The sequence below is a fragment of the Geotrypetes seraphini genome, chromosome 14 (genome assembly GCF_902459505.1).
Source record: "Geotrypetes seraphini chromosome 14, aGeoSer1.1, whole genome shotgun sequence".
NCBI lineage: Eukaryota > Metazoa > Chordata > Amphibia > Gymnophiona > Dermophiidae > Geotrypetes > Geotrypetes seraphini.
The window spans coordinates 34,037,156-34,051,470 of NC_047097.1; the positions used below are offsets into that span (position 1 = coordinate 34,037,156).

Genomic DNA, 14,315 nt, shown 5'->3' on the forward strand with positions numbered 1-14,315 from the left:
GCCTCTGTCCAAATGAGGTGGGCCTGCCCCTCCACTGCTCAACCCACAGGATCCTAGGGCCTGATTGGCCCAAGCGCCTAAGGCCCCTCCTATAGTGGGAGGGGCCTTAGGCGCCTGAACCAATCAGGTCCTAGCATCCTGTGGGTTGGACATTGGAGGGGCGGGCCTGCCTCATTTGAATGGAGGCAGGCTTGCTGGCTGGATGGTGCAAGTTGCCGTCTGGTCAAATTGGAATGGGGCTGTTGGGGGGTCCGTCAGGAGGAGTTAGGCACCCTCCTGCCAGCGATCTTCGGGGGAGGGGAAGCGGGTTCTGTCGGCAGGAAGGGTTGAGCACCTTCCTGCCGGCGATCTTTGGGGGGGCCATTGGAGGGGTCCGGGGAGGGGGTTGGGGCATTTAAAACCCGATTCTGTAACCGGCGTCTGCAACATGGACGTCGGTTACAGAATCGGGTTACATTTAGGCAGGTGTAGGCCCGATTCTGTATAGGACGTCCAGGATGGGCATCCTATACAGAATCCGGGCCTGTATGTGTGTGTTTCTGCCCCTAAAATCCAGTGTATTTACTGTTAAAATTTGAGTTTGTGGGACCCAGGAATGGATTAATCCAGTTTCCATTATTTTCAATGGGAAAAATTGTCTTGGAACTCAAACGTTTTGGAACTCGAACAGGGTTCTGGAACGGATTAAGTTCGGATTCCAAGGCATCACTGTACACTGTTTGCCAGTTGCATTTTGAATAGAGTATAACATTTTTTTATTTTTTTTATTTATATCTTTATTGAATTTTCAAACTACAGTTGTGCAACAAGTAATTCATATACATATAATATTACAAGAAAAGCACAAGATATAGGTAAAAAAAAGATCTTTAAGGAAAAAAAAGGGGACAGTCCTTTGCCTAAAAGCCGGATTCTGTAACCGGCGTCTGTCAAAAGCAACACTGATTACAGAACCCACATCTAGCATTGTGTTGAGACTGTTAAAGGGCAATTTCAAAAACCTTTGTGATGCTTGCAGGCTCATTTGTACTCATTGATCTGTAAGAAAATGTTCAAAGGGAAATACCTTGCAGAGTTTCCCTCTGAAATCACAGTGGCCAGTTGTACCATAGGTACAATATTACTTGTAGACATTTATACTTGCTGCAGTGTCTCAGTCAAGCCTTATCACTGTTCTGCTACCTTACTCCTTGAGTGATTAGTATCCAGTTGAAACCCAGTACTGGAAGCATATAGCATCACCAGGATATAGACTCAATTCTTAAACAAATCTTCTTTAATGTAGTAACTTAAACAAAGAAAATAACTTAGAGTTCAGTTGCTTGGAAAGAATTGTAAACCTTTGCTACCAGAGTCTATAGTCTACAGTCTACCAGCACTCACTAGAGTCAGGGGGTTGGGAGAAAATTCAACACACACTGAGAGCTAATGCTGTGATTTATAGTAGGAATATGTTAGGGGTAGGCTGATGATGAGTTGGTTGCATTAGTAATGGGAATAGGATAGGGATTCAAGACAAAGTTAGACAAGTTCCTGCCGAACCAGAACGTACGCAGGTAAGGCTAGTCTCAGTTAGGGCGCTGGTCTTTGACCTAAGGGCCGCCGCGTGAGCGGACTGCTGGGCACGATGGACCACTGGTCTGACCCAGCAGTGGCAATTCTTATGTATTAAAAAGACTTGATGAAATTAGTGGTTTTGAAGGCATTCACTGCTAGTCAGAGAGCTGTGGCTGCAAGCTCTACAGGAGAGAAAAAAAAGGAAGGAGGGCTCCTAGCCTAGCATGCTTGGAAAGCAAGCAACCAATAGGAAGCATCCTATAAACCACATGTGCCCTGAAGGAGCCTATTATAGAGAACTACAATCTAAAATACATTTGTGGTCTAAGAGCATAGTAGTAGTAGTAAGAGCACAATCTCACCTTTTAAAGGCACAACAAACAACCTGAATATGGGGGCAGAACACCTGCATTCAAAATATTTTGTGCATGGTTAGCTGGTTTCCCTGGCCCCTGAATTTACCCTTTTTGCTATAGGTCAAAGTGGCAGCAAGAGAGGTTGGGGGGGGGGGGCAATTTTGAGCATTAAATAAAATCTTTAAATTTATGCCATCTGTTACTGAATTTAGATGCTGTTTTCTGAACTTTGCACTCTGAAAGGTTCATGTTTGTAAAGAATCTTTGGAGCTATATTTAATGGGATTAGTTATGCTACGGAAAACAAATCATTTAATGAGCATGCTCTAAGCTGACATGAGCCAGGACTGTATTAGGCATCAGTTGTGAAATCTTGCTAAGAAAATATTCATGCTGTGTAGAAAATAGAAATGAGTGTCAAAAATGTTTTCTGTTAAACTTTTATTCTGCTGTTTCTTCTGCAGTGGATCAGAGGATGAAATGGAGTTAAAACCAGGAGAGGTGCGGCTGTTTGCTTGGGCTGATCCTACTGGTATCAGAAAATTAACCTGGAGATATGCTCAGAAAGTTGGAGAACATAATCTGCTCAAGGTATGCTTAGAAATGAAGTTTTAACTTTCTGCATCGTTTTCGAGAGATACATGCACATATGTATTGCCATATAATTTTCTGATCTGTTAGGTTCTTATGCTTTATAATATGAAAGTTTCTTTAGCTGTCTAGAAATTTGGCAATGTGCTGGTGAGATTCATAGAAATGTTCAGTTAATAGCCAGGAAAGCTTTCAGTAGGGATGTTTAGGTTTATTCATATAAGCTTAGTGATCAGACAACCAGCGACGGCCAAGAAAATAAACATGATGCTAGAAATAATATTGCCTCTGTATCGCTCAATGGTATCACCATTATGTTCTGTTCTGGTCTGTTCTCATTATCTTAAAAAAGATATAGCGGCACTAAATAAGGTTGAAAGAAGAGCGACCAAGATGATAAAGGGGTTGGAACGCCTCTCATATGAGGAAAAACTAAAGAGGTTAGGGCTCTTCAGCTTGGAAAGGAGACGGCTGAGGGGGAGATATGATCGAAGTCTACAAAATCCTGAGTGGTGTAGAACAGGTACAAATGAATCGATTCTTCTACTGCATCAAGATTTACAAAGACTAGGGGACACTCAATTAAGTTACAGAGTAATACTTTTAAAACCAATTGGAGGGAATATTTTTTCATTCAGAGACTAGTTAAGCTCTGGAATGTGTTGCCAGAGGATTTGGTAAGAAACACAGAAACAAGAGTATGACGGCAGAAAAGGGCCGATGGCCCAACAAGTCTGCCCACTCAAGAACCCTCCCTCCTTCGAGAATCCATCTTTTAAGCATTCCTCTGGAGCAACCCCACCTGTCTGTCCCATCGTCACTTGAAGTCGAGCATGGTACTGGCCTCGACTACCTGACGTGGAAGACCATTCCATCGATCAATTATCCTTTCGGTGAAGAAATACTTCCTGGTGTCCCCATGAAATCTCCCCCTCCCTGAGTTTTAGCGGATGCCCTCTTGTCGCCATGGGACCCGTAAAACAAAAGATTTCTTCCTCCACATCAATGTGGCCCATGATGTATTTGAATGTTTCTATCTTGTCCCCCCTTTCTCTGCGCTCTTCGAGAGAATATAAGCGCAGCCTGCTCAAACGTTCTTCATATGGGAGATTTTTTAGTCCTGAGACCATCCTAGTGGCCATTCGCTGAATCGACTCCATTCTCTTCACATCCTTTTGATAATGTGGCCTCCAAAACTGAACACAGTACTCCAGGTAAGGTCTCACCATTGATCTGTACAACGGCAGTATAACTTCAGGCTTTCGACTGATAAAGCTCCTTCTGATGCAGCCCAACATTTATCTTGCTTTTGCTGTAGTTTTCTCCACCTGATTCGCAGCTTTCATATCTTCCTGGATGATTACTCCCAAGTCCCATTCTGCTGCAATTCTGGTTAGGTTTTCACCATTCAGGGTGTATGTTCTGCATGGATTTCTGCTACCAAGGTGCATTACTTTACATTTTTTGGCACTGAACTTCAGATGCCAAGTACTGGACCATTGTTCTAGTAAAAGTAGGTCCTGCTCCATAGTGCCGGGCATGGTTGCGCTATCAGTCAATGTAGCTGGTTTAAAAAAAGGTTTGGACAAGTTCCTGGAGGAAAGGTCCATAAACTCCTGTTGAGACAGACATGGCAGATGCAACTGCTTGTCCTGGATTGCTGGCATGGAATGCTGCTACTATTTGGGTTTTTGCCAGGTACTTGTGACATGGATTGGCCTCCATGAAGATGGGATACTGGGCTAGGTGGAGCATTGATCTGATTCAGTAATAAGGCTATTCTTATGTTATGTTCTTATATTGGAGGACAGTTTTCTTAGATTCAGTTAGTACCCTTTGATATTCTCTGTGTCCATTGCCTACTATCCAGTTTTTTTCATTCTCCTCCTGCTTTCCAAAATGATGGCTATACCTTGTCCTGCCTGCTGTTCAGATAAATATATTGAGAATGGTTGCACAGTCTTGCCACGTACACTAGTTATCCTGATGTATTTGGGTACCTTTACCAATCCTATACTCAGGGCCATACTAAGGCCTGTGCAAGCAGTTCGACTGCAGAGGGCTCAATGGAGGTAGGTACACCAAAATTACTCCCCCTCCGTTTTGTCCTCTTCTTGCTGCAACTCATGGACGCCATGGACCATGTCACAAAAGGCACGATTCTGGTTCAGTATAATCCTGTCAGTACTTGGATGTTCTGTAGTGGAAGAGTAGCCTAATGGCTTGAGAACCAGGGGGACTGGATTCAATTTCCACTGCAGCTTCTTGTGACTCTCCATTGTCCCAGGTACAAAATAAGTACTAGTATATGATAGTAAACCACCAGAAAGACAGCATATCAAATTCCATCCCCCTTATACAAGGTGAGGTTAGCTGTAACTAGTAGTGAAGCTGCCACAGTATTGCTGCTAAAAACTTTGTTTTGTTTTTACGTATCATGCCAATGATATGCTAATGAATGTTTCTCAGGCAAGAAAGTCTATGTAACCAAATGACAACAGAGCTCATATATCTTAAATGAATTCGTATAGGGGAGGGCAACTTTGAAACCATTTTACACTTGTAAAATCATCCATCTCACACCACAGCAAGAAACATCCTATGCTTCCTGGGTCATATGCTTGCATCTCTACCACTGGTGCCCCATGCAAGACTCCACATGTGTCGTTTCCAATGGCACCTCGAGTTGCACTGGAATCAGCATGCACAACCACTTTCGCAAAATATTCTTCTTCCAGCACATTTCAAATTTTCAGTTCTATGGTGGGCTCAGTCCCCTTCCCTAAAAGAGGCCTGCCAATTCGAATCTCCACCTCCTCAGCTCACTATCTCTACGGATGCTTCCACCAAAGGCTGGGGAGCACACTTGGACCAGATTCAAACTCAATAATAGACACCGTCAGGAACATGTCTCCACATAAACCACTTAGAACTTCGAGCAATCTACTATGCTCTTCAGGCTTTCGTTTTCTGGATTCGCAATTGTCGGATTTTAATACAAACAGACAACCAGGCTGCGATGTTCTATGTGAACAAACAAGGGGGATCCGGATCCCTTCCCCTTTGCAGCAAAGCTTATCGTCTCTGGACCTTTGCACTAGCTCTTCGCATAGACATTCTAGTAGAAGACAATATCATTGTGGACTCGCTCAGCAGGAAACTCGACCCTCACGAGTGGACCTTAAATCCAGTCACGTTTCACCATGTGCTCCAACTTTGGGGAACCCCGCTGATAGACTTGTTTGCTACTCAGCAAAATGCACAGTGCCAAATATTTTGTTCATTATGCCCAGCTCCACGAGCCATCACAAGAGATGCGTTTTCCATCCAATAGAATCAACATCTCCTTTATGCCTTCCCTCCAGTTCCTCTCATTTCCAGAGTCCCTGGTATAGTTTACATGTTGTTTTCAGACTTTTTGCACATTTCTTATCACTTTTTAAATTATGATTATAGCCTTTGTGATACTTTGATGAAGCCTTTTTTAATATCGGTGCCATTATTGGTCCATTACTTCTGCCTTCTGCTTGGCGTGATTGCCGGAAACAGCTGTTTGTACAAGTCTGTCTAATACCGGCCTTAGTGCTTTAATTTATACAATTTGTTTTCTAATTAGAGATCCTCTGCGTTTATCCCATGCTTTTTAAAATTCCATCACTGTTTTCCTCTCCACCACCTCCCTCAGGAGGGCATTCCAGGCACCCACCACCCTGTCCGTGAAAAACAATTTCCTAACATTACTCCTAAGTCTTCCTGCCTGCAACCTCAAGTTATACCTTCTAGTTTTACTAGACTGATCTATATTTTCAATGATGGAACTCTTCCATAGTAGCCTGCAGCACACAATTCAGTGTGACTAAGTAAAGACAGTCCCCCTGACATTCCATGCTAGTTAACTGTCAGCAGTGGCTGCTGACTGCTTAAATATCATTTAACCGACTAATTGTGAATATTCAACAGGAAATAACTGGTTATCTATGCTTAATAATCACGATTAGTGTTGGCATTCAGTGCTGAATTTAGTGGTTAAATATGAGAGGGTGCTGAAAAATACTCTGTCCAATCAACTAACTTCTTAAATTCTGACTTATTTTGCCACTGTAGTGGAAAGAGTGTTACCTTATTTCATTAAGTGCCAATTTACAGAAACAAAATTCTGTGTTTTGACATTGTTTCAGATCATTGATTGTCATTCTCTTCTTGGTTGGGCTGAGAACTTTTCAGCAGACCCTTGTAGTTGGAAGACTTCAGTCTCTGGTAACAAGAGCTGAGATTGTGATGTCATACCTCATTCCACCAATAAGAGCCAACCTCATCAGTGATGTCACAATGGCTTGATTGTCCTTTATTTGGCTCACCTTTATTACATATGAGGGGCGCTGAAAAGTTCTCAGCCCAACCAACCAGCTTCCTAAATTGAGCGTTATTTTGCCACTGTAACTGAAAAGAGTGTTACCTTATTTCATTAAGTGCCAATTTACAGAAACAAAATTTTGTGTTTTGACATTGTTTCAGATAATTGATTGAACCATATTCATGTCATTCTCTTCTTGGTTGGCTGAGAACTTTTCAGCACCCACTCATAGAACTGCATAAATAGTTCTAGGAAATTAAACAGCAATGAATATCGGCGTAACCAGTTAAGCTCTGGTGGACAAAAATGAAATTGGAAATTCAGTGCTGATTGCTTGATATAGCATGGCATTGAATTTTTGGGTTCACTGCCAGCAGCATGCTTTAACTGCGGCTGATAATCAACACTAGGACTTTAAATTATTTCATGCTTGTTTTTAGAATAATTTTTATTTTTAACTCAGGATGAATGTGGACAGTTTCCTTACAATCAGAACATCCAGATACATTGGGTGTCTTTTCTGGATGGACGGCAGAGAGTTCTGCTGTTTACAGATGATGTAGCTTTGGTTTCCAGAGCCCGGCAAGCAGAGGAAATGGAGCAACCTGACCAAGAAATGAATGTATCGCTTCACAGCTTGGGGCTTTCTCTTGTCAACAATGACAACAAACAAGAGATCTCCTACATAGGGATTACCAGGTATTGGTTGGAAATCACTTTTTTTACCATTTGGATTGTGTCCCCCTGCTAGCGGTGATGGAGACAGACATTTCACTATTTTAATGCAATTACTCTAAGGACTAGTATGTCTCTGCCTCCCAGCAGAAGGTAGAGGTTGGATTGGTACAGCAGGATGAGAAGTAAGCTTGACTCTCTAGACCACACTCCACAGTCTGCAGCCCCTGGTAGAGTCCATGCCAGGCTCTGGGGATTGGTCCACAAACCTCCTAGCTTAATGTGAATGGTTTTGCCCTCCATAGCCCTTGGGTGCTAGAGATGCAGTGTTGAGTTTTTACTTTTTCTTCTATTGTTCTCTCTCCTTCAATCCTGAGGACTCTCTGCTAGAAGAGCAGTGTTAGTGATATACGTCTTCCCCCTTCCCCCCCCCAAAAAAAAATAAAATAAATAAAAGACAGCAGGCAGGAGCCATAGAGCAATGCTTTGACAGAAGTATTTTGGACAGCCAGAGTGATGGAACTGTCAGGGCAGGTTGAGCCACAGGGCTCTTGAGGTCTCAGTGATAGCACATCTGAAGATGCCAGTAGGAAGATGAGGCCGCGAATGTGGGGCTGGTGCATCAGCGGCATAGCCAGCTCCTTCTAATACGACGGGAGAAGGCTGATGTGGCAGTGCATGGCTCCAGGAAACCATAGCTGCTAATTACTGTTGCATGGACTAATTACAGTAGCAGGGGCTCAGCAGGTTGAGGCATCCTCTAGGGCTGCAGTGGGAGAAGTTACCTTAGGCAGGAATGGCAGCCATATTACTGCCAGACTTCATGGTTACTGCTTGGCTTCTTCACTTCAGGCTGCAGCTACCTGTAAAGGTGATAAGACACAGGCAACCCCCCCCCCACCACCACCACACACACACACACTGAGTCTAGAACTCTAGGGGGTCCCTACAAGAGGCCTTGATTGATTTGGACTCCTGGTTTGTGTAGAAATTCTTAGAAAGCATTAGATTTGCATTGTGCAGTTACCAGAAGACCTGGCAGGGGGTCTGGGGCTTGTACCTTCAAGAATTGGTTCTAGAGCCCCAGGGGACCTAGTAAATACTGCAAAGTGGCAGTGTCATAGGTGCTTTAGTGTGGGTTTTGAGAACCTGTGAACCCTTAGCCCATTTTGATTCCCTGTGGGGCAGCCCAAATAGGGTGCTTTCTGTCCAGAGTCTGGAGAGCTATCCCTGGAGAAGGACAAGTCTGAGTCGCCAGAGCTCAGGCTGCTCTGTAGGGAAGAGTTGTCTTCCCTGATCAATCAGGTGGTTGGTGCATTCCTCAGGGTAAGAGTTCCTCAAGGGGTGGCTTCAGACAAAGACACAATTTTGGAGTGCATTTGCAGCCCTCTCCCCCAAGGCTTTCCTCTTAACACAGGGCTCTTTCTCAAATGGTTCTGATTGTGTGAGGCCCTGGATATAGCCCTTATGAGCACCAGTGTTGGTCAGGCTTTATTCCCTCCGTAGGGAATATCTGAAGAGGTGGTTGGTGTTTCCCAGGGTAGATGCCATAATTGTGACAGTGATGAAGACCACCATCCCAGTCAAGGGCAGGGTAGCTCTGAAGGAGCCTCATGATCAAAAGATAGAACTGCTAAAGCAAGCTTTTGGTTTCTCCATGTTTGGAGTGCTAACCACTGTCTGTGGAGGATATGTGGTGCAAACAGTATTGTATATGGTACATCATCTCCCAGCCTCCCCAAAGGTAGCAAAGCTAGAAAACGGGGCAGTGTTTCTGGATGACATCCTGTATGATCTCCTCAGGATCTTGGCTCTGCTGATGGCCTCTGTAGTATTGGTCAAGAATGCAGCTTTCTAATCACCACTTTATCTAGCTTCTCTTGCTGTTCAGAGAGAACTTAGTGAAATTAGTGAATGATTTATGGGTGCCTAAGCCTCAGTATCTTTAGGAGGAAAAGCCATATGTACCACCAGAGTTTCAAGTGAAGGAATTTGGCCACTGGACATCAAGTTGAAAGGGGGCTCCCTCATTGGTCATGATAGAGTTTTAATAAGGCTAGTCCTTTCAGAGGGCAAGGAGGACTAGGGTTAGTAGCTTCTCCTCTAGTGCCTCCATCGCTAAGCGTCCTTAATGAGGAATGGTGAGCCCTTTATTAGCCCTCTGTTCTCTGAGGTACACGTGGTGGCCCTGACATATTTCTGAAGCAAAGTGAATGGTAATCGGACATGGTATAGTTTCTTTAGAGGGTTAAGCACATTTATCTCCCAAGTGTGTGATGGTTCCACAGTGGGACCTCTATTTAATTTTGTGAGCACTGTAAAATTCTCCCTTTGAGCTTTTAAAAAGGTCAACAGTGAGGGACACTTTCTTGAAGGCACTATTCCTTGTAGTAGTTTGTTCAGTCTGGTAGATCTCAGAAATACAAGGCCCTCTGCTGGAATCCATTTATATACTTTTCAGAGGATTTGGTGTCTAATTGAATTCTTCCTTTATTTTTTTTTAAGGTGGTTTCATTTTTTCAGTTGAATCAATTTGCAATGCTTTCAGGCTTTTACTCTGGGGAACAGACACTGAGGGAGCAAATCAGCATAAGTTGACTGTTTGCTGAGCTATCTGGAGGTAATTGGATCTTCCAAAACTGTTGATAGTCGTGGTCTTGTTTTGTGGTCCATATAAGAAGCTTTAGAAGAGCAAAAAAACACAAGACTTTTAAACCCAAGGTCCCCTTTTTCTAGAGCAGCACATAACCTGAAGCTTGCTAAAATGTGTCAGGGTAGTATAGCAAATGGTTAACAAAATTTTCCTGCACTTGATATGAGAAGGTAGCCAATAGCAACAACTGCCCTGAATCATAAGAAGCATCTGCTGTGACAGGTAACTACAAAATGGGTGCCTGCTGTATATCAATCACCAACAGGCTCCATTTTTGGAATTGCGGCTCCCAAAACCATTAGGTGCTATAAATGTAGACCAGGGTTTTACAGGCCTATTTTTCTGGCACCCAGTCCCTCCTGAATCAAGGCCATTGGTGCATAGTGACACCGAAGTCTGGCACCGTCCCTTACCATGCCCACTTCCGGGCTTTAGCATCAATATGTGGCACTAGCCACCAAGGATCTAAGCACTGGTCCTGGAGGCTACTTAGCGGTAGCTTTTTTTTTTTTTTAAACAAAGGTTTAATTGGGGTTTAATGGCATGACCAATTATCACGCAGCTTAAACCCAATTAAACCTATTAAGTTAGGCAGTGGTAGGACAACTACCACTGCCTTTCAGCGGCCGTTGTAGAATCTGGCCCAAGTGTCCTTAATTCAGCAGAGAACCAATCAGATGAGATCCTACCTTCCCAAAACAGTAAAGGTACAGAGGGTTAAAAAATAAAAAATAAATTAGATGGAAGCAGTGTAGAAGACTGAAGGGGAAAAGGGAAAGTATAAGGTGTTATGCTAAAAGCAAAATTAGGCACATAAGCTTTTAATCCATGCTGCCTCTCCAGTGTGAGAGCTTGTCCTTTTTCCACTTATTAACATTTTAACCTATTCAACAAGCATACCTCAAGTTCCTTTCCCCCTCTCTTTCTATCATCTTCACATGGAGGGTCGGCAAATTGCAAGCACTATGGTTCATCTTCCTTGCATCCTATTTTACCCAGACGAGGTGTTTTTGTATACCTATCCAAAATTTTTCTTTAATGTTGGAATTTCATCTCTTCTAGTCTACTTATCTTTATGCTGAACCCTCATATACACCAAACAAATAATGCTTTCCAAACCTTGAATTGCAGAAGAGAACTGTTGTGCTACCTTCAAGGGATGGCAGAACACAAGAAATGTTCTTGTTTTTTTCTCTTTCAGTGTCATTCAAAAGAGCAAAATGCAGTGTCCCGAACTGGATGCCAAGTTGCATTAGCTTCTGCTCTGATCAGTCAGGCATCCCATCTTCAGACAAAATGAAGGTGCTACAGTAGTCGATTAAGCACAATCTCCAGTTTTAATCTGTTGCTGATATCTACAGGGCCACAGCTTAGTCCTCCATCCATACTGTTACTAAAAATTACTGCTCCAATCAGTACTCGAGGTTAGATGGAGTATTCAGGAAGACTATACTACTGAACATATTTGCTTAACTAGTTTTAACTCCATTTACCCTCAAACTATATGACTCGTATCAAGAAGCAACTCCCAACTTGCTAATCAGCATTTATGTGGCTGCATGTGTCCTGCTTGCTGACAGAGGAAACTGAGTTGCTTACCTGTAAGAGCGCTTCTCCATAGATAACAGGATAATGTGTTATGTCATTTGACTCTGAAAATCTACTTTAGTTTAATATAGTTGCAAAATAATTAGTTTTTACATACTGTTGTGTCTTCTAGCTCTGGAGTTGTTTGGGAAATGAAGCCAAAGCAACGCTGGAAGCCATTTAATCAAAAGCAGATAATCCTCCTTGAGCAGACTTATCAGAAATATCTTGCTAGGGGCATTGAGAAGGGAATGGAATGGATTACAATAGAGAACAACTTTGAGGTAAAATGCATTTACAAGCAATCTGCAGTGATTTAGTCTTAAGTCAAAAAATACTGTGGGGGAAAGAACTTCTTTCACAGAAAATAGGGAAAAAAGATGAACTATAATTTCAATTTAATCCATATATACTGTATATGTGTGTGCGTGTTTATATGCTCAGAGACCTGGAGACTACCCGAGGAATGAATCCCCCAGAATTAAATCTCACCACCCAATCATTCCATATACGTTTCTGCTAGAAAAAAATACTTAAGAGTCAAATTCGAAAGACTTCCTTAACTCTAAAAACATATGAAAAAAAATGACTTATCTTAAAACAATTCTAGGGTCCCAACATGGGCCATGTTTTATTTCTGTTTCAGGGAACCCAATTGAGTAAACTAGTTGTGAAAATTGTAGGTCTTTGTAAGTCAAAAATATATACGTATAGGTATGTGCATATTGTTATAACAAAACAAAGAAACCCAAATATTCTACAGAAAAAGGAGAAAACAAAAAATGCTGTGGAATAGGATGTTCTTGATGCAGATGTTTATTTAAAAAGAAAAAAATATACATCCTGATCCAATTAGACAATGATGATGCAGATGAAACATGGTCCATGTTTTGGCTAGACACACTTTACTCAGGGGTCCCAAACTATTGGTGCATGATGATAAAGAGCGCCAATATGGATGAAAAAAAAATGAAATGCTAAAAACTAGCAAAGTTTTGACATAAACTATGAAAGAAAATTGACCAGCGTCTGCAATGCAGTGGTTTCAGCCCCTGAGGAAGGCATCTCTAGCCAAAACACGGACCGTGTTGGTTCCCATCATCATTGTCTAATTGGATGAGGTTGTATATTTTGTCTTTTTAAATAAACATCTGCATCAAGAACATCCTATTCCACAGCATATTGTTATAACACAATAAACATATTTATAAGCAACCAAACAATTATTTTACACACACCTTAAAAGACAGTTCCTAGTGCTGCTGTTGTCCAGCCTCCTTTTAACCCTACCACTGGTAGTGATTTTGAGTATACATACCTCGGTGTGACCACTGCTAATAATCTAGTAGCCATGTTGAATTCAATTTTGATGCTACCTCATTTAGAAAATGTAATTTAAATGGTTTGTATTCTTAACTGCCTAGTCTTGCATGTTCTGAGCCGTTCTGTGGCTCTGTCTATAAAGGCACCGCCCTTGAGCTAGGTATTCCGTGGTTCTTGGCCAGGTGAGGCAATATTTAGCTTAACACTCTAAACTATGCAAATGCATTGAAAGAGTCCTTAGGTTTTGGAGCATATGTCTTTGATTTTCTTGCAGTTTCCTGGGATAAAATCATTATTGAAATCTTTATTTTCTAGGTACATTTTGGGAAAATCCCAATGGCCATGCATCTTCCAATCAAGTGTCACATAAGACGAAATTTCTTGTCAGGGATTCAAATTGAATTCAAACAGTCTCCTCACCAAAGAAGCTTACGTGCCCAGTTATATTGGCTTCAGGTAAGTATACTTTTTTCTTTAATATTTAGCATGATTATATATAATAAACCATTATTTTAATTTCTAATTTTTCTTCCATAAGCTCAAACCTTAATGTATGAGTATCTCATGTCTGTCTTAACATAATAAGGAAGTCTGTAAAAAAAGGTATACTTTCCAACAATGAGACAGTTTGTTTATTTATTTTATTTATTTTTAACATTTATATTCCACTTAAAAAAAGCAGATCAGAAATTTAATTTAATATATTGAATTAAGGCACATTGAAAAACTCCCCTCTGTCCTATAAAGGCACACAATCTAAACTAAAGTGCCTAAGAAGACAATATTATTTTGAAAGTCCCTTTAGAAATGATCCAACAAGTCTAACAATTGTAGACTACCCCAGATGACTTACCACAGCTCATCTGTAGGTTTTACAAAGTGTTCATTGGCCCTGTAAGATAAGTAAGCTTGCATGACTGCCATGGCCTAATGAGCACAATGGGTCCTTTGGCCCATAAAGGTTCTAAAAGAGTGCATCCGATTTGCCAGTCCACATAGACTAAATTCAGCACAAGCGACTGAAGGTAAGAGCTATAGAGAGGAATCTGCAATTGCCCTTTACCCTGCTGGAAATGTAATAACATAAATTGAACTGGAGAAAGCAAGGTGGAAGAACTTGATGTAAAATGAGCTAAGGGGAAAGTATAGAAAGGGGCAATGAGGAAAGGGAGAAATGAGATGTGGATAAAAATTAATGAAAAGAGCAGGAAAAAAGTTA

The 14,315-nt window shown here is 41.8% G+C and overlaps 1 protein-coding gene across 2 annotated transcripts in view; it reads left to right on the plus strand.

Annotated features, from left to right (window-relative positions):
* The window catches only part of VPS13C (vacuolar protein sorting 13 homolog C), a 442,250-nt gene that overhangs the window by 335,554 nt on the left and 92,381 nt on the right, over positions 1-14,315 (plus strand). For both annotated transcript variants that reach the window (XM_033920131.1, XM_033920132.1), the window contains exons 64-67: positions 2,378-2,504; positions 7,322-7,557; positions 11,907-12,057; positions 13,412-13,552. In XM_033920131.1, coding sequence (XP_033776022.1) covers positions 2,378-2,504; positions 7,322-7,557; positions 11,907-12,057; positions 13,412-13,552 — 655 coding nt within the window. The remainder of the gene's footprint in view (positions 1-2,377; positions 2,505-7,321; positions 7,558-11,906; positions 12,058-13,411; positions 13,553-14,315) is intronic.